Genomic DNA, 20,164 nt, shown 5'->3' with positions numbered 1-20,164 from the left:
CCCAACACCCTATGGAACTAGTACACACCAAGCTAACCTCCATAGCTGCACTTTCTCCAATGTCCCACCATATGATCCCTACCACCAAGATCCACTAAGGAATAGCAAGTATTGGTGAAATCTCTCTTGGTAGAACTATAGATCGGGTCTCCTCCACCACTCCTCAAAGTTTGGTCAAGATTGGTTGGATGGTTGAGGAGATCCTCAAGGTTTAAGCTCAGCAACAATGGAGGAGAGAGAGAGGAGAGATAAAAACGAGTTGGGGAAAAAGGGCCCCTTAAATAGGCTCCTCCAAATCCAACCGTTATGTCCAGTTTTTGCCTAAGCGGTACTACCGCTTTGGGTAAGCGGTACTACCGCTCTGAGTTCGAAATCCCCCAGATCTGGTCCACGTGGACACAGAGCGGTACTACCACTCGCGGTACCGCTCGAGGTACCGCAATAGGGTCCAAACCTTACTGGACTCGAAGCGGTAACGGAGCGGTACCAGAGCGGTACTGCCGTAACTAGTTACGGTACCTGGGCGGTACCATGGGCGGTACTACCGCTCGTGAGCGGTACTACCGCTCCAGGTACCGCAGAGGTACCATAACTCCTACTGTGTGTCAAATCAGCGCAGAACTTCAGAGCGGTACCGTGGGTGGTACTAGTAGGGGTAGCGGTACTACCGCTACTAGTACTGGTAGTACCGGTCTGGCAAAAACTGGTTTTCTCCCCTTTTTCTCTCCAGCCATGTCACCTCGCGATACACACACAAAACCAGAAAACCTATAAACTACGCTTCAGTCTTTCGATCTTGACGTGTCCAGCGAGGTCACCATGCACTTGCAAATCTAACAATGATACTCAAGGCACACGGTGAGATTACTCAAGTGTTGTCATCAAACACACAAAACCCGGGGTTTAGACTTTGCTCTTTCAATCTCCCCCTTTTTGGTGTTTGATGACAACACAAGATCGACTATTCAAAAAGAATATGATATTATGATGAGATTCTTAGATTTGCAAAAACTCGAAGGAGCTCCCCCTAAACATGTGCATATTTTGAATATGTATTTGAATACAAATACACACATCCTAGAGGCATAACTCCCCCTAGATTTTACAAACCAAGCACATATGCAACACGGATAATTGACATGTTCAAATAGCATATGCACAATATGGAGGCAACATAAGATCATGCAAGGAGATTTGGGTGAAGTTATCATACCATAGCCTTGAGAATACCCAAACTCACCGTAAGATGCCTCCATAGAGTTGATGTAGCCACAAGAAAAGATAAGCAACTAGGACTAAAAGGCTACAAACAACACAAAAAAGGTCCCCATCCAAATAGGAACTTCTCCCCCTTTGGCATCGGAACACCAAAAAGGGAGGGTAAGGAAACTATAAGGATGGAGAAAAAGAACACACAACCAAGCTTACAAAAACCAAAAAGGGAAAACAAGCTTGAATGAGGTTCTAAAAAGAAGGCAAAGAAGAAGGACAAAAAAGAAAGTCACAAAGAAACACTAAGAACCGAAAAAAACTCCTCAAAGGGGAGGTTGGTGGTCGAAGCCACCGTGTAAGAGTGTAGTAGTGTGAGGTCGCGTAGATGTATCTAAGACTCACGACTACAACTCAACATGAAGCTCATTAGTCACTTAGTTGACAAATAGCATATGTTTAGGATTACTTTATGCATTATGGGGGGGATAGCTCAATAATTTTAAACCGCACTCCCCCTATGTTCATGCGTTCCTTTCATCTAGATATAAAGGTTAGGAGTGGTATGTGCGCACGACGGTCAAGCAAAGTTCGATGGATCAATGATATTTAGCTCATGCCTCAACTCAATGAAACGCTTCTCATCCAAGGGCTTCGTGAAGATGTCTGCCAATTACTCCTTGGTACCAATCAAGGATAGTACAATATCTCCGCGAGCAATGTGATCCCGGATGAAGTGGTTCCGTATCTCAATGTGCTTCGTCTTGCCATGAAGAACCGGATTGTAGGCGATCTTGATTGCGCTCTAATTGTCACACAAAAGAGGCACCTTGCTATACTCGAGTCCTTAATCCCGCAAGGTTTGCCTCATCCACAAGATTTGAGCACAACTACTTGTCGCGGCAACATACTCGGCTTCCGCGGTGGAGACGGAGACACAATTTTGCTTCTTCGAGGACCAACACGCCAAAGATCTTCCAAGAAAGTGACAAGCTCCGGATGTAGACTTTCCATCAACCTTGTCGCCCGCCCAATCAGAGTCGGTGAATCCAACCAAAGCAAAGTCCGTGTCCCTTGGGTACCATAATCCGAAGTGTGGAGTATCAACTAAATATCGAAAGATCCTTTTGACCGCCACAATGTGGCTTTCCTTCGGGCTCGCTTGAAACCGTGCACACATGCCAACGCTTAACATTATATCCGGCGAGAGGCACAAAGGTAAAGAAGCGAACCTTTCATCGAACCGTAGAGCTTGGGATCCACCGCCTTGCCGGTCTCGTCAAGGGAGAGTTGACACTTGAGATGCATCGGAGTTCCAATGCCTTTAGCGTCCTTCATATCAAAGCGCTTGAGCATGTCTTGGAGGTACTTTGCTTGATTGATGAAGGTACCTTGTCGCATTTGCTTGATCTCGAATCCAAGAAAGTACTTGAGTTCACCCATCATTGACATCTCAAACCTATTTGTCATCAACATAGCAAACTCATCATTGAATTTTGTGTTAGTCAAGCCAAATATGATGTCATCTACATAGAGTTGGCATACGAAAAGCTCCCCATTGACCTTCTTAGTAAAAAGAGTGGGATCAATTTTCCCCACTTCGAAACCACGGTCTTCAAGCAACTCCTTTAGATGCTCATACCAAGCTCTAGGAGCTTGTTTGAGTCCATATAGGGCCTTTTTGAGCTTGAAGACATGGTCCGGGAAATGGGGGTCCTCGAACCCCGGGGGTTGCTTCACATATACCTCCTCATGTAAAGGACCATTAAGAAGAGCACTCTTAACATCCATTTGTTGCAACTTGAAGCCATGATGAGAGGCAAAGGCCAAAAGGATACGGATGGACTCAAGCCTTGCAACGGGTGCAAAGGTTTCACCAAAGTCCACGCCTTCGACTTGAGAATAGCCTTGTGCCACCAATCTTGCTTTGTTGCGGATGACCATGCCACTTTCATCTTGCTTGTTCTTGAAAACCCATTTGGTGCCGATAACATTGCGGCAATGATCGGGTCGCTTCATGAGAGTCCACACATCATTCCTCTTGAAGTTGTTGAGTTCCTCTTGCATTGCATTCAACCAATCGGGATCTTCAAGAGCTTCATTAACTTTGAGTGGTTCCACCATAGAGACAAAGACGTAGTGCTCACAAAAGTTTGCTAGTTGCCTCCGGGTGGTTACTTTTCTCTCTAGATCACCAATGATATTACGCAAGGAATGAGACCTTGAGACGCAAGTGTCTTGTAGTAGGATCGTCACGGCGAGTGTCGGCTAAAGGATAAGATTCTTGTGGGTCCTCTTGGCCTTCATCACGGTTTAGGTCCTCGCCTTGACCTCCATTGTTGTTGAAAGAGGCATCATCATCATGAGAGCCGGATGACTCGGGGGTACTAGGAATAGTATTGTCCATAAAGATCATCCCCGAACCACTCGGAGAAGAACTTGAAGCTTGGCCTTGGTCACTTGATGTTGGTTGTTGTGGTAGATGAGCTTGCGGTGAATGTTGTTCTTGAGCTTGTTGAGGTGAGCTTGTACTTGATTGTTGTTGTAGTTGTTGAGGTTGAACTCGAGGTCGTTGTAGAGGTTGAGGTTGAACTTGAGGTTGTTGTAAAGGTTGACTTGCATTTGTAAGATCAACGGAAGAAGCTTGGCCTTGTGGTGTAGATGACTCCACTTGGGTGGAACTTGGTCCTTCCCCGGTACTCATAGAAGGTAGCTCTTGAGGTCGGCGAATGCCAACACCCATCCTTCCTATGGTATCCAGGGGAATTACATCTCCTTTCTCACAAGAAGCACTTCGCTCCTCCAAATATCTATCATCTTCATCGAATGTCACATCACAAGATTCTACAACTCGCCCACTTGACTTGTTGAAGACTCTATAGGCGTGAGAATCTGTAGCATAGCCAACGAAAATTCCTTCTTGAGCTCTTGAATCAAACTTAGATAGGCGTGTGTCTTTGACAAGCACATAGCATTTGCATCCGAAGACCTTGAAATATGACACATTTGGCTTGTTGCCGGTGAGGATCTCATATGGTGTCTTCTCAAGACCTTTGCGAAAGTAGAGACGATTAGTAGCGTGGCATGCGGTAGAGATAGCTTCCGCCCAGAAATTGTAGTTAGACTTGTAATCCATCATCATGGTTCGAGCGGCTTCTATCAAGGTTCGGTTCTTCCTTTCGGCGACCCCATTTTGTTGGGGAGTATATGGCGTGGAGTATTGATGTTGGATTCCTTCTTCGCCGAGGAAGTCATCCAAGGTGTAGTTCTTGAACTCCGTTCCATTGTCGCTCCTTATTGCGAGGATCTTGTTGTCGTACTTGCGTTGAACTTGGTTGGCAAACTCCATCATGGTCCGTTGAGTCTCACTCTTGTACTTGAAGAAGAATACCCAACAATAGTGTGAATAGTCATCAACAATGACGAGGCAATACTTATTTCCTCCAAGACTTTCATGAGACGGTGGACCGAAGAGATCAACATGTAGGAGCTCCAAGCATCTTGTGGTAGAGATGATAGTCTTGGCCTTGTGAGGAGCTCCATGCATTTTTCCTTGTACGCAAGCCCTACAAACACGATCTTTACAAAAAGAGACATCTTCTTTTAGTCCGAGAATGTGGCCACCCTTGTCGAGACTTTGCAAAGTCCTCATGTTGACATGGGCTAGTCGGTGATGCCATAACCAACCCTTGTCACCTTTGGCGAATAGGCAAAGAGCGGAAGATGTTGTCTTTCCGGAGAAATCGACAACATACAATCTGTTCTGTACATATCCAACAAAAGCTACACGGAGTGTCTTGCTCCACAAGAGGACCACCATATGTTCATCAAAGAAAGTACATAGACCCATACGAGCAATTTGATGAACGGAGAGTAAATTGTAACCAAGGGTCTCGACAAGGAGGACATTCACAAGTGAGATGTCGGGTGTTACCACCACCTTTCCAAGACCCAATACCTTAGAGCACGTGTTGTCGCCATATGATACGGTAGAGTGAGAAGGCTCGAGGTCGACAACAATATTCTTGCTTCCGGTCATATGACTTGTGGCTCCACTATCAACCACCCACTTAGCGCCACCGGAAGCATAGTCCTACAAGGAATCAAGTCTTGGATTTAGGTACCTATTTTTCAATGGGTCCTAGCATGTTAGTAACAAGGGGTTTGGGAACCCAAATAGTCCAATCAACATTGTCCTTTTGAGGACCAATAAAGCGAGCACGAATATGTCCATAGTAATCAACAAAAAGAACATGAGAAGGGTTGTTAGAGCCGGCGAAACCCTTCGAGGCGGAGTTGGATACTCCATCCCTTCTTGAGCTAGCATCGCTCTCCTCAAGGTTGATCTCCATGTTATCCTTGTTCTTCTTCTTCTTGGTCCTCCTACTCCTCTTCTTCTTTGGCTTGGTAGACACTCCTCCTTCATTGCAAGAGCCCTCTTTGGCTCCATCTTTGGCTTCAATGACCCCTTCCAAGTACTTGGCTTGAACTTGGAGTCTATCAACTTTGGCCTTCAAACGATTGACTTCATCTTCATGCTCCAGGTGAGGGTGGCAAATATCAAAAACTTGGACTTCCTTTGCCTTGTTCACCTGGAAGTGTTCCATCAAAGCTTCTTCTTGGAGAGCGTTCATCTTCATGAGTAAACGCTTGTCACTCTCCATCTTGGCAATGTCACTTTCATGAGTGCAACACGCACAGTCCTTGCTCAAAGGAAAATACTCCTTCAATGCTTCCTCTTGCATGGAATTGACCTCCATGAGCTTGGCTTCCCTTCTCTTCAAGGCGGCTATTTCTTCCTCATGATCACAACAAGTGGCCTTCTCCTTGCTCATGCGGAGACATTCCACCAAAGACTCTTCTTGCATGCTGCTCAAACTCAATAGCTTGGCCTTGGTGGTCTCAAGAGTGGCAATTTCTTCTTCATGGTTGCAACATGAGGTCTTCTCCTTGCACAAGCGGTAATATTCATCCAAGGCTTCTTTTTGAAGAGCATTGACCTACAAGAGAAGAGCATTGTGCTTCCTCAAGGAAGCAACTTGATCAACAAGCTCGTCATGGCAAGAGTTGGGGTCTTCATCATCTTTCTCTTTGTTAGCTTCCTCGAGAGAGAGCATCTTCTTTTTGAGCTCACCCATCAAACCAAGAGCATGGTCTCGATCCTTGGTGAGTTGAGAGACAATAGCTTTGTTGGAGTCTTCAAGGACGATGACACTAGCTTCAAGAGACATGCGCAAATTTTGTTCATCTTCAAGCTCTTCTTTGAGAGAGGCAATCTCATTTGCCGCTTCCCTTTCCAACCTCTCCTTATCCTCTATAAGGTCATGTGCCGCACCAAGTTGGCTCAAGAGAGCCCCAACATGAGTCTTGGTATCCCCTTGCATGTTAGTGAGAAAAGAATCCAAACCCATAATCTCACGCTTAACGGTGAGACTAGTGGCATCATCAATATATAAGGAATTAGTTGAAGATGAGGGTTTGGAAGGGGATTTTACCTCCGTGGATACCTTTGCCATAAGGCAATGAGCGTTGTGGGTGATGATGTTCTCATTAGGAGAGTCGAAGAGGGAGATAGAGGGAGTGGTAATGGCGATGGCGTCCACTCCCTCTCCTTCCTTGTTGGAGCTCTTGTCCCCATGTTCTTCATCCTCATCAGAGGAGTACTCTTCTCAAATGATGAAGGCTCTAGGCTTCTTGGTGAAGGAGACCTTGTCGTCATCGGGCTTGGGGGAGAACTTAGAGAATCCTTTGGAGAGTGACTTGAACTTTTCCTTGCGGATAAGCCTTCCACCATTATCTTCTCTTCTCTCAAACATACAATCCACAACAAAATGATTCTTGTCGCCGCAATTGTAGCATGTTCTCCCCCTTTGCCCCTCCTTTGGGCTCTTGGAGAAACTTCTTGGAGAATCACGTGATCTTCTTGGTCTTGTGCTTCGGGACTTGTTTCCATCCCAAAATTTCTTGGCGGCGAGAGCCATGTGCTCATGATAATTGATCTTGAGATCATCCGGTCCCCACTCAACGGGATCCTCATCGCTTTCACTAGCCTCATGTACCTTCATCTTCAATGCAAGGTTGGGCTTGCGGGTGTTGTGGGCGCGAGCAACAAGATCCTCCGCATTCTTCTTGGAGATGTCCAAAGCGATGACTTCGCTAAGAACTTCATCGGATGTCATAGCACGGAAGGAGGCGTTTTGGCGGATGGCCATCAACTTCACTTCCTCATAAGGGAGGAGAGCGTTGTAGAACTTGCGCTTGATCCAATGGTCATCCACAAACGTTGCTCCAAGATCTTGCATTTGTACGGCAAGAGCGATGAGGCGCCGATACATTTCTTCGGGGGACTCTCCTTCATTCATGACAAAGTTGTCGGCCATGTTGTTCACTTCATCGAAACGAGAGCTTTGGATGCTCGCACTTTCGAGTAAGAGCTTGTCGAGTTTATCCCATGCTTCCTTGGCGGTCTTGAGCGAGCGGATATGAGCGCAGTCCTTGGGCGTGACGACCATGTGAATCATGTTGATAGCGGTGGCATTGAGTTGGTCATCCACCACATCTCTTCTCGTCAATTTCTTTGGGTATCGTGGTGAGTAGCCTTCCTCGATGATACGCCAAAGCTCGGTAGATGCGCTGCACACATGTGAACGCATTAAGAATTGCCAATTTTCAAAGTTATTTGACTCAAGTAACGGTGGTGAACCATGTGACAAGATATGTGGCATAGGTATTGGAACGTTTATGGTGTAATCACTTGGTGGTGGCACCTCATGATAACCCCCTAGACGTTCCGCAACCGGTGTCTCATCCTTCCCCTTTGTTGAAGTGCCGGTCTCCCCAAGCCCTTCCTTTTGTGGATCTTTTGTCGTTTGCGCGACAAAATCAACAAGAGGAAATGGGTTAGCTTTTGGTGGGGGATCCTCGGCACTTGCTTTAGGATCTACGATAGGGTTCGTTTTTTGAGCAACCAACTCCATCATCATTGCCTTCATTTGGTTAACGATGGATGGCTCCAATTTCTTGAGGTCATCCAACGTAGCCGTTGTGGTATCGATGGGAGATGATGGAGCGGGTGGCACAAGGGAAGGTGACCCATTCCCAACCGTCTCTTGTTCGACCATTTCTTAGGCGGTAAAGCCCGAGCAAGAAAACCTCGCTCTGATACCACTTGAATGGATCGTAGCGAACAAGAGGGGGGGTGAATGGCGCTACATCAAGTTTTAGCCTTTTTCAATTTTTAGTGCAACGGAAGGTGAAGGTGATAGCTTTAGCGATAGCGGTGTTCCTACAATGAACCTAGGACAAGTGCAACAAGCAAAGGAATCAACAAGATAGTAAGAGTAAGGAGCGAGACAACCGGAGGGCGCGGAGACGAGGCGAGGTTTATTTCCCGCAGTTCCTCCCACAAAAGGGAGTACGTCTGCGTTGAGGAGGTGCTAGCCTCACACAAGAGGCTAGACGGCCACACCACGAAGGAAGGCCTCACCTTCTTCCTCGAGAGAGCTCCACGAAGGTGCTCCCCCTTCTCCACTAAGGCACCGGTCGAGGCGGTGATTCCTTCACAAGGTTGGGGCGAGCTCCACACCACAAGGAGGCTCCCAACACCCTATGGAACTAGTACACACCAAGCTAGCCTCCATAGCTGCACTTTCTCCAATGTCCCACCATAGGAACCCTACCACCAAGATCCACTAAGGAATAGCAAGTATTGGTGAAATCTCTCTTGGTAGAACTATAGATCGGGGTATCCTCCACCAATCCACAAAGTTTGGGCAAGATTGGTTGGATGGTTGAGGAGATCCTCAATGTTTAAGCTCAGCAACAATGGAGGACAGAGAGAGAGGAGAGATAAAAACGAGGGGAAGAAGGGCTTCTTAAATAGGCTCCTCCAAATCCAACCGTTATGTCCAGTTTTTGCCTAAGCGGTACTACCGCTTTGGGTAAGCGGTACTACCGCTCTGAGTTCGAACCCCCCAGATCTGGTCCACGTGGACACAGAGCGGTACTACCGCTCGCGGTACCGCTCGCGGTACCGCAATAGGGTCCAAACCTTACTGGACTCGAAGCGGTACCGGAGCGGTACCAGAGCGGTACTGCCGTAACTAGTTACGGTACCTGGGCGGTACCATGGGCGGTACTACCGCTCCAGGTACCGCAGAGGTACCGTAACTCGTACTGTGGGTCAAATCAGCGTAGAACTTCATAGAGGTACCGTGGGCGGTACTAGTAGGGGTAGCGGTACTACCGCTACTAGTACCGGTAGTACCGGTCTGGCAAAAACTGGTTTTCTCCCCTTTTTCTCTCCAGCCATGTCACCTCGCGATACACACACAAAAACAGAAAATCTATAAACTACGCTTCAGTCTTCCGATCTTGACATGTCCAGCGAGGTCACCGTGCACTTGCAAATCTAACAATGATACTCAAGGCACACGGTGAGATTACTCAAGTGTTGTCATCAAACACACAAAACCTGGGGTTTAGACTTTGCTCTTTCACTTGTGCGTTAAGACTTTCTTTTTTTCTTTTTAAGAGGAAACTTGTGGAGTATCGCTAGGTAGAGATCGACCTTTGCGAAGAGAAAATTCATCCCGCACAACCTATGTATGGTTGACACATGTCAGCCCGGCGTGACACATCTGCCCGCGTGAGTAGATCTGCTCTAGTGCTTACGTCCACGCGCGTATAGCACATGCGTCCGGCCGCACTCGTAAAGCCACGTATGTTCGGTCACACACATACAACTACGTACGTTTGGCTGCTCGCACGAGTAAATACAGGTGCAAAAATACAATCGCGCACATGAGTAAGTACTGATACATAATTACAGTTGCGTACACGAGCTAGCTAGTACTGGTAACAGACGTATAGTCGCGAACACGAGCAAGTACTAATACAGAAGTACAATCGCGTGCACGAGCAAGTACACGTACATAAGTACAGTCACACACATGAGTAAGTACTAGTACAGAAGTATAATCGCGCACACGAGCAAGTACTGGTACAAAAGTACAATCGCGCACACGAGCAAGTACTGGTGTAGAAGTATAGCCGCGCGCATGACTAAAATAGCGCACACAAAATAAGCATGGGTAAAATAGCACACACAAGCAAGTACAATTACGGAGTAAAGAAAAAGATGTATCAAATATATTAAAAATAGAAGTACTTATTAATGAAAGCATGAGTACACTTAGGTACACACCATGAGTACAAACAGTGTTGGAAGTACGGAAAAAAAATACTTCAAAATCTATCAACATGAGATCTAGTTTTAAAGATCTCGACACAAGGATGTCAAAAATAAAAACGGATCGTAATTTAGACTTACGATTCTCAAGATATTTCATTTAAAAAACAAATTTAGAAAATAAAGAAAAAAACTGACACAATGTAACCCCTCTTTATCTTCTCTCTCCTCTGTTATCTCCACTGTTATCTCCATCTTGCTTTCCATTGTGACAGGTTGCACGTGTGAAACGAGTTATGTTTTCGTTTGCGAAGATCATTTTTTTTCTAAGGATTTCGAAACTTGTGCGTTAAGACTTAAGATAGCGGGATGGAATTGGGTGCAGATGCCCATCAGCTGGTAGAGCCCAATACGTGCATGGGAGAAGTAAGCAAAACTTGGGGGAGCAAACGTGTACTCTGGAGAGCGCCGAGAACATGGTAGAGCGAACTGACGAATGATCCGGAAGTACTAGCTTAATCTGGTCGAAATTCAAATCCTGCTTCAGGCGCGCCTACAACGAAATCTTTTCTCATCTCATCTTCGAACAAGGGTCGGTCGTTATCTTCAGACAACGTTCACGGACCCCAAGTCGGCAGGCACTGTACGCGTGGTGTGTTCTAGACCAGTTTACCACGAGTTACCACGTTGCCGGTCAGCCGGTGTCACTTGCGCCGCGTGTCCGACCGCGTCCCGCGTGTCACTCCCAGCTCACTGCATAAAGCTCCGCCTCCAGCTGCGAAACCAAGCTCACGCACACTTGTCTTCGTCTGTCTGCAAATCCCAGTTCACTCCCAACGCCGGCCACTCCAGTTCAGTAGTTCACTCACCCACAACGCTAGCCATGGCCCCGAAGCGACGCGGACGCAAGGTGGTGAGCTCCGTGGTGAAGACGAAGGTGGTGAAGGAGACCGTCGAGGTCGCCACTACCATCCTCCCTGACTCCGACTCCCTGCCGGCCGACACCCAGCCGGAGCCGGAGGTCGTCGACGTCCACGGCTCCACCGCCGTCCACGTGGTGGAGGTCACCACCCCTGACGGAGAGGCCCCTGCGGCCAAGAAGTCCAAGAAAGGCGGGCAGGGGCAAGACGCCAGCCCCAAGTCGCCGGAGCCGCCGGTGGTGGAGCCGGTGTCCGTGCAGAGCCAGGAGACGCAGGAGGACCCCTACGCCTACAAGGACCAGCCCGAGCAGAGGACAACCGAGAAGCCACAGATTGAGAAGAAGCCCGCGTCCGAGGGTCCAGAGACGCCTAGGCAGAAGAAGCCCAAGCCGGGCAGAAAATCGACGGCGCTGAAGGAGGAGGGATCCAAGTACGGCCGCGGGCGTCGTCGGCGCGGGAGCCGGCCGGAGATGGGGTACAAGAGGTTCGTGTACAGGGTGCTGAAGCAGGTGCACCCGGACCTGGGCGCGTCCGGGAAGACCATGGAGATCCTGGACATGATGATGGCCGACATGTTCGAGCGCCTCGCCGAGGAGGCGGCGCGGCTGGCCAAGCACGCCCGCCGCGCCACGCTCTCCTCCCGCGAGGTGCAGAGCGCGGTGAGGCTCGTTCTGCCAGGGGAGCTCGCAGGGCACGCCATCTCCGAGGGGACCAAGGCCGTCACCAAATACATGTCACGCGACTGATCTGCTAGATGATGACAGCCGATCTCCGAGCTAGTTAGCTTAGTGAGCACTGGGCAAGAATGGTTTCTTAGTTTATTAGCTGTTCAACTAGTTAGTGTTCGTTTAGTACTAGCACTAGCTAGTGCCTGGTTTAGATTTGTTGTAGCTAGATTTGGTGATGTTGGAGACTGATCCCTGTTTCTTCAGTTTGTGGTATGGATGTGTTCAGTGAGTATGGAGTGATGTTATCTGAATGATGAAGTATGGAGTGGCGAGCTTTATTGTTTAGGGTCAATTTTTTTTTTCTCGAACACTTGTCTAAGGGAGTGCCTTTGTATATTAGAAGGAGCCGCAAAGAGGCGGAGAAAAGTACAAACTATAGCAACGCTACAAGAAAAAGGCAGAGAAACAAAAGAAAGAAACTAAAAGACAACGGCAAAAAGAAGAAAAGAAGAAAAAAACTATACATGGGTTAACATTTGTTAACCCAACGGCGACGGCCAGGAACTCAAGGAGAGTCTGGAGGTCGAGCATGGAGAGGCGGAGAAAAGTACAAACTGTAGCAACGCTACAAGAAAAAGGCAGAGAAACAAAAGAAAGAAACTAAAAGACAAGGGCAAAAAGAAGAAAAGAAGAAAAAAACTATACATGGATTAACATTTGTTAACCCAACGGCCAAATGTTAACCCAACGGCCAGGAACTCAGGGAGAATCTGGAGGTCGAGCATGGAGAGGTAAACGGCGCCGGCAAGAATCCATAGCCGAGCCTCTTTAAGGATAAAGGGTGAGAGATCCAAGTGACAAGGGCTCAGGCTATTGAAGACGACATCATTCCTGGAGTATCATTCCTGGATTTCCAAATTCTCCACAGGATGAGGATGATGATGGACCTTGCAGCCTTGAGCAACCTTAAGTTTAGGGTCAATAAATTACACTAGTAGTGATTCAGATTTCTAATTTAGAATATTTAGTGTATGCTCATATTTAAATTTGGATAAATCCAAATCATCTTTTTTTTCATAGAGGAATCTACCGTAAATTTAGATAATTATGAGACATCTTTCTATGAACCAAATGTTAAACGTCAAAATGATTGGCAAACATGTAACGGGTCGGGGAAAAACAGAGAGAATGCTTCTGATATGGCTGCTGACCAGAATTAGGGCTCCTTTCATTTATAAAAAAGAAAAAGTATAGAAATAGGAAAATATGTCATGTCCAATTGAATCGGTGAAGTTTTTTTGGAAATTTTCTATGAGGTTTGGCAGGATATAGCTCAAATAATAATTTTTTTTTAGGTGATCTACGAGCTGCTGCTCAATCCATTAGTTATGAAATACCATTAACTTTTTGTGTGCTAGCAATATCCCTACGTGTGATTCGTTAAAATAGGATCATTTTCCTCTAAAATCCATTAACTATTTATATGAGCATAATATTTTTTCCTATAAGATTTACACTACAAAATTCTTATTGAATTAATTTTTATAGGATATATTCCTATCAATTAAGCAACTTGTTTAGAATTTTTTCCATAGAATTTAAATCCCACATAATTTATATATAAATCCTATGTATCAAAAGCGCCCTTTGCATTTCTAACCTTCGTATTGGCCATCGGCGATGCAGGGCCGTGCAATCACTGAAACATCTTCTCATTTTGAGGTACTGAAACGTATTCGATTCGAGTGTCTCTCTCTGATCATCACGTCTAACACATTTCTTTCTTTATTTCGCAATTTTTTTTCTTTCTTTGTTCTGCTTGCGACTATTTTTTTTAAAGGCGCTTTATTATCTAAAAGGTTTAACTGGACAGAGATTTGGTGCACATGAACACCAGTGATCTCGTTTTTAAAAGAAATTAAAAATAATTGTTTTGAGTTGTAATTTTTTTTAGAAAAAAAATCCACACATATACTAGAAGTAAATTCTAACCGTTTTCTTTTGAATCCTAAAATTCGATTATAAAGATAGAAAGGCCATGAGGGTGGCAAAAGATCAATTTCAAATACTTAATATTTTAAGCTACACAAAAATGATAAAATTGTAGATCTAAGTAGTCATTTTCAAATTTTCAACACATATCAGAATTTGTCATTTTTGTCCAGATCAAAATAAAAAGAATTTCGGATTGGGATTTTTTCATGATTGTGGGATGTATCAATGGTAATCTACAGAATTATTTTCATGATTTTTTATAACTTATAAAATTATTTTTAATTTTTAACTAAGCGAGAGCACTGGAGCTCGTGAGCTAAAAGCACTATTTGAGGTTTAACTATAATACAATTTTTTGATTATGTTAAAGGAAGTCCCTCGCGTAAATTGCATTCAATAGGTATGAAGATCAATCATAGGATTCGTCTCATCTTTTAGGATTCGCCATCAATCCTCTCATACCTCTACAATTTTCTCTAGCTCATGAAAATCCATAACAATCAGTCTAATAAAAAATATAATAAAAAAGCGTAATAGAAGTACTTTACACAAAAACTGCATACCCAAGGAGGACCAATTCAAAAACAACGCTAATATCCATTTTGAATAAAAATATTCTCTACCATGTCCTGTGTATTCTAACCGTGTAGACACCTTCATAAATAAACAGTGATTCTTCACATGTTGTAACGAAAGGTTGAAATTCTCCACACACTATAGAGACAACCATGAATATAGACGTATAAAATTAGTCAAAACTTAAATATTGCAAAATTTTAATGATAGTGCTTTTGGATCCCACATTTTAAAAAAATAATTAAAAACATTTTTACAAGTTATAAAAAAATCTAAAAATAGTTCCACAGATTGCCACTAATGCATCTCACGATCATGAAAAATCTCAATCCCAAAATCTTGTGCTAGAAAAAATGTCAGAATCTAATATATTTTAGAGATTTAAAAATGTACTAATTAGATCTGCACTTTTGTAATTTTTATGTAGCTCTGAATATAAAGTATTTAAAATTTATATTTTGCAAGTTTGTGGACTACATCACTGCCTATATGTTGATTTATTTTCAGATTCTTTTGAAAGAAAATTTTTTATTTTTTATTTTTTAAAAAAGCAAGATTACTCATGTCCATGTGCAGCAAATCTCCATCCAAAATTTTACCAAGATTATAGGAAAACCTACCTTTTTATGGAAGTGGAGGTTGTCGAGTGTAACAACCCAACATTTTGGACTAAAAAGAGACATATTCAGGATTTTTGGCATATGTACATGCGTTTGAATTTAAGGCAAATCTTTCGCGCTCAAACTAAACAACATAGTGATCAAAATCTTTTTAATTGATGGCTAGGGTCAGGTCACCATTTGATTGGTATAGGTTTTGATATGATCTATGTCGGTCTTAAGGTTTTGGGAAAGCAAATTTGAATCTAGACGCATGAAATTATTAACACATTTGAATTTGAAATAGAACTTGGATTTGAAATTCAGTTATAAGGCAAGACATGTAATTCACCAATGAAGACATTACTCAATAATGAAAATAGATGTTTATTGATATTAACATAATAGTACAATGTCTTTACAAATATAATAAATAAAATAATATTACAAATACAACTACAAGTTTAGAAGAAGAGAAGAATAAAAATAAAGACATAAACCAAGTCTTGATCATCAACATCTTCTTAATCTTGCAACATGCACATCAAAGATCAAATAGTACGAAATGTCAAATTGCAAGGGTAAAAAATAAAGAATCGAACACGTGAGATATTTCACGGCCAAGAACATCCACAAGAGGGGGTGAATCTGACATTGAAACTTGCACCAAGCAAGCAGCTAAACACACATAACATTGCATTTCATTGCTGTCAACCAAAGAGCACACCAATGCCACATATAAAAGAACATTTCTTGCAGCACACAACTTCATAACACAACCATATCACAAGCCATCAACCAGATCACCATCTTATCAAGAGCAACAATAGTATCTCATCACCAGAAATCCTAGTTCATCAAGAGAATCTCACAAAAGCGGCCAACATCAATTAGAATAAGTATATCATCATCGCACACACATCCTTAGAATATCAAAGAGATCATGTTGACGTAAGAGGCAGCTAGGAGGAGCAGGCACACCACAAGAAAGTGGTAAATCAACATCCTGAAGCACAACAAGGGTAATCAAAAAAAGATCTAGGAGTTGGAATAAGGTATAAACCCAATCATGGAATAGATCAATCAAAAAAAGTCCATATAGCATCCAAATCATATATCATAGCAAACATAGTTTGTTTGAATAGTTTTTGACATCACTTGGATTAAATCAGGAGAACTAGTGATAGCTATTAAGGATCTAGTTAGTCACAACACCAGAATCTTGTTAAGCAAAAACACCAGCTATGCATCCTTTGAAATAAGGTACCACAACATAGTTATGTTCACTAAAGATTGGCACATGGACAAATAAGTAACAATAAAAACATTGAAGTACAACCCCTATAATAAACTATTAGCTCTTATTTTGGTTCATCAATAAGCCAACAACTAAAACCATTATATTGGTCTACACATTTTAATCCATTAATTTAATAGTTGTGGCAACCAAAGACATATCACCTACTATTACTCTAGATATCAAATCATTCCATTCTTATGAAGTCTACTTGTGCAATCACACAGAGATTTCCAAAGAATCCACCATCCAATGGAATAACCTGTTGATGGCACATGCAAATGAAAGACTTATAGAATACACAAAATCCAATCAAAATGACCAGTCAAAGTAATTCAAACACTCTCTATTTTCCTTCCTTAACTAGAGAAGGTAGACAATATCCAATTACCATTTGGCACAGTGAACCAGTTCATGCAATAATAGAACCATATGCAAGATATAACAATGATGCTCATTAGAAAATCACATGAGAACAACCAGTATATGAGCTAGAAACTAGTACAAATCATTAACACTAGCCAAATCAAATAGGAAAATATCCCACATGAAATACATGTGTTAACTCTCAAAACAGACATAATTTAGAGACCAACATGAGACACAATAACACATACAACATCAATAGGTAATTAATCAAACCACAAGTAACCATCGAAAGTACCAAATCCAGTAGGAATATCATATGAATCCTAGCTCATAATTAGCACAAAAAATAGATCACCAAAACCCTAAAGCACAAGGAAATGCAAAGAAAGAAGAGAGAGGAATAACATGAGTAGGACATACCATACGCTCTAGGGAAATCACCATGGAATGGTGAGGCGGTGCTCACACGACCACTATGGCCGTAGTGAACCGATCATGGATCCAACGCTAGCTGATGACACAAGAATGAATAACATACACACGAGCACCAATATACCACTAGGAAGCCGAGGATCGACGGCTAGCACCATCGAAGCACGGCGAGGCCAACAACACTAAAACCCTAGTTTCCAGTTATGGTTGTGCACGACTACTACAAGGAAGAAAAAATAAATCAACATAGATAGGAAGAACAAGCACACATAGGCGCTTCTTTTTCGACTAATGGTAGCAACATAGGAGGTCGGAGTTGGCCTAAATCAAGCACTGAAGGCGAATACGACACAATTGCTAGGGGAATCACGAGAGAGAAAGGAGAGGCGAGGGAGAGAGCCGAGTGCAGTCTGTCAAGGTCGGTAGACCAGACCGAGCCGGTTAGTCAGACCCAGCCTAATGGGCTGGTCTCACTGGTGGTCATGGGAAATTTAGTTCTTTCATAATCCTAGAAAAAATATTGAATTTTAAAATCCCTTTTTTAGGAAAAATAAATATAGAAAATATCATATGAACACAAGAAACTCCTTATTGGAAGTACTAAATTTAAAGAAGAATTATTATCCAAAATGACAATGAATTATTTAATATTTCAAAAAGTTTTTTATTATTTAAAAATTAAAGAAAGTATTTATAAAATTCCCAAGATACTTATTGGAATTAAAATTCCAAATAAAGTTAAAGGAAGTCATTTAAAATATAATTTAAATGAATTAAGTATTAAAATCATTAATAATTAAAAAAAATGATACAAACCATTTAAATAATGGAAAATTACACTCAAGGGGTAAAACACACAAATAAGTTAATGCATAAAATTAGAAAATGATGCTATATTTCAGAACCCGAGGTCCCGTGTCATCCCGAAGCTTCAAAGTGCACTACATTGCAGTATCTAGGCAAGTTCAATGCTTGTGCATGCCATTTATTATTTTCATATCAAATACTTGCAAAATAAGTATTTATATCACTCTTGCATCTAGAAAAGCAAAGAAATACTTTTCCATCTACGATGACTATGTGGTGGGTGATGGAATCATGGTTTGTGTTGATGGTGAATGTTCCATTGCGTTAACCATTGTGTTGATGGTGAATGTTCCATTGGATTTATATTCACCTAGGATTAATAAGATCCTCGTGTTGTATATTATGCGTTAACCATGAGATCTATAATGGCTCTAGAGAAGTCGGATGGATCTTTTTTCCTTTCGTATATTAATGAATGGTTAGTAAGGGGTTCTCCCGAATTGTCTATGAATATTGTATAGGTGAGGAATTTTGTCTGAAACAGCATAAATGCAATGACAAACATACTATATTGTCTACAAGGGATTGTAAGATTGTGTGGAATAGTCAACTGTATTGTATAGGGGAGGGCATATTGTCCGGAAGGGTCTACCGGTGAAGGGGAGAACTTATGCCTAAAACAATCTACCTATATGACAAAGAGGGGATAGACTTACAAAAGCATGGTATGTGAGGCCGTGAAGAAGTATAGTGGTTGTATTGGATCTTATACTACGCCTCACACCAAAAAAGTGTGGACAGAAAAGTACGCTCGACTAGTAATAAGGATAAGAATCTCTTTTGAGAAAAGTGGCGTGCCTCAAATGTATTAAAATGTGGCTTGTCACTCCTTGTACATGAAAGAGATTGTGAATGTTCTAGGAATGGAACCGCGTTAAGTTCTAGACACCTCGTGAATGCTGATACACATAGCCTTTTAAAATAAAATAATCCTTTTCAAGTTTTTTTTTCACGAAAACATGTATTTCCCTATGACTCGTATTCATCCTATCATTATATGCCCCTTGCTAGACTGTGACAACGATAGAAGATACTACATTGAAGAACCCGAAAGCAGTTATGAAGTCTACTATCAAGAGTCGGACCTATCAGATGTAGTTGAAGACATGGACTATAACATAGTCTACATTTATGAAAATGTCAAGGCCGATAATATTTGTGGAGGAACCGAGCAGCCAAGGCTGATAATATTTGTGGAGGAACCGAGCAGCCTACAACCTTACTTAAATAAGATGCTAAGTTTAGATGGTACTTAGTGGCTCCTGGGTGCATATGCTTCCTTTTGTTTGAACTGCAATTTTGATACATTTTGAAATGTTAAAAAAATTCACGAAAAAATCACGTGTACATCTTGACATGCTACGTACACACAAAGTATTTCCATAAAAAATCAACTTTAGTTTGTGTAAAAAAGATAAAATTTAGTGCTAAAAATAAGGTCTTTTGTGTGACTTGTTTTGTCTTTTTTACATCGACCACAAAAAATATCGTTTTTCGCGAAACTGCACGAACGCACATAGATTGTCGAGATATACATGCGAAAATTTTTGCAAATTTGTTTGACAATTAGAAATATATTTTTTTAGGTGGAGGGAGCATATCCACCTAGGAGCCGAATTGAATTTCCGTTATGCTAGCTTCTAAGTTGTTTAAAGTAGAAGTTGAGTCCGAGTGGTATCTTTACTCGACCGTTGAGGATACCGAGACGTTTGTACACTTTTGTCTTGTAGTAATAAGTGTTTGATATGTGAACCAGCAATATTTATATTGGACCATTTTTAGGAGTGTAATATTTGTGAATTGGTACTTCACAAATATTGTATCAATTACTTGCATACTGCATTATGCATTTATACAGTGGTATATTAGTTCACCGCATAGTGTATAGCTGAAGGGTGTCATCATTATTTGTATATCGTGGAAAAATGCTCTCGAGTTGTCAATTGTCATTGAAGTACCACTAGGTTATTTTAAATTGCAAATCCTTTGAGAGCTTCAAGAGCATCTCCAGTGGCGGGGCCTAAAGGGATTTGGGTTGCGCC

General features: G+C 42.6%; 1 protein-coding gene across 1 annotated transcript; it reads left to right on the top strand.

The window, feature by feature from the left end:
• The first annotated feature begins 11,073 nt into the window (after positions 1-11,073).
• Positions 11,074-12,305, top strand: LOC127297333 (histone H2B.11-like). Its single transcript, XM_051327628.2, has one exon. It carries the CDS (start codon positions 11,283-11,285, stop codon positions 12,063-12,065), a length of 783 nt encoding a protein of 260 aa, XP_051183588.1. The 5' UTR covers positions 11,074-11,282; the 3' UTR covers positions 12,066-12,305.
• Positions 12,306-20,164: the final 7,859 nt, after the last annotated feature.

This window comes from Lolium perenne, chromosome 4 (genome assembly GCF_019359855.2).
Source record: "Lolium perenne isolate Kyuss_39 chromosome 4, Kyuss_2.0, whole genome shotgun sequence".
Lineage (NCBI taxonomy): Eukaryota > Viridiplantae > Streptophyta > Magnoliopsida > Poales > Poaceae > Lolium > Lolium perenne.
This window is presented reverse-complemented; position numbering and strand designations above follow the sequence as displayed.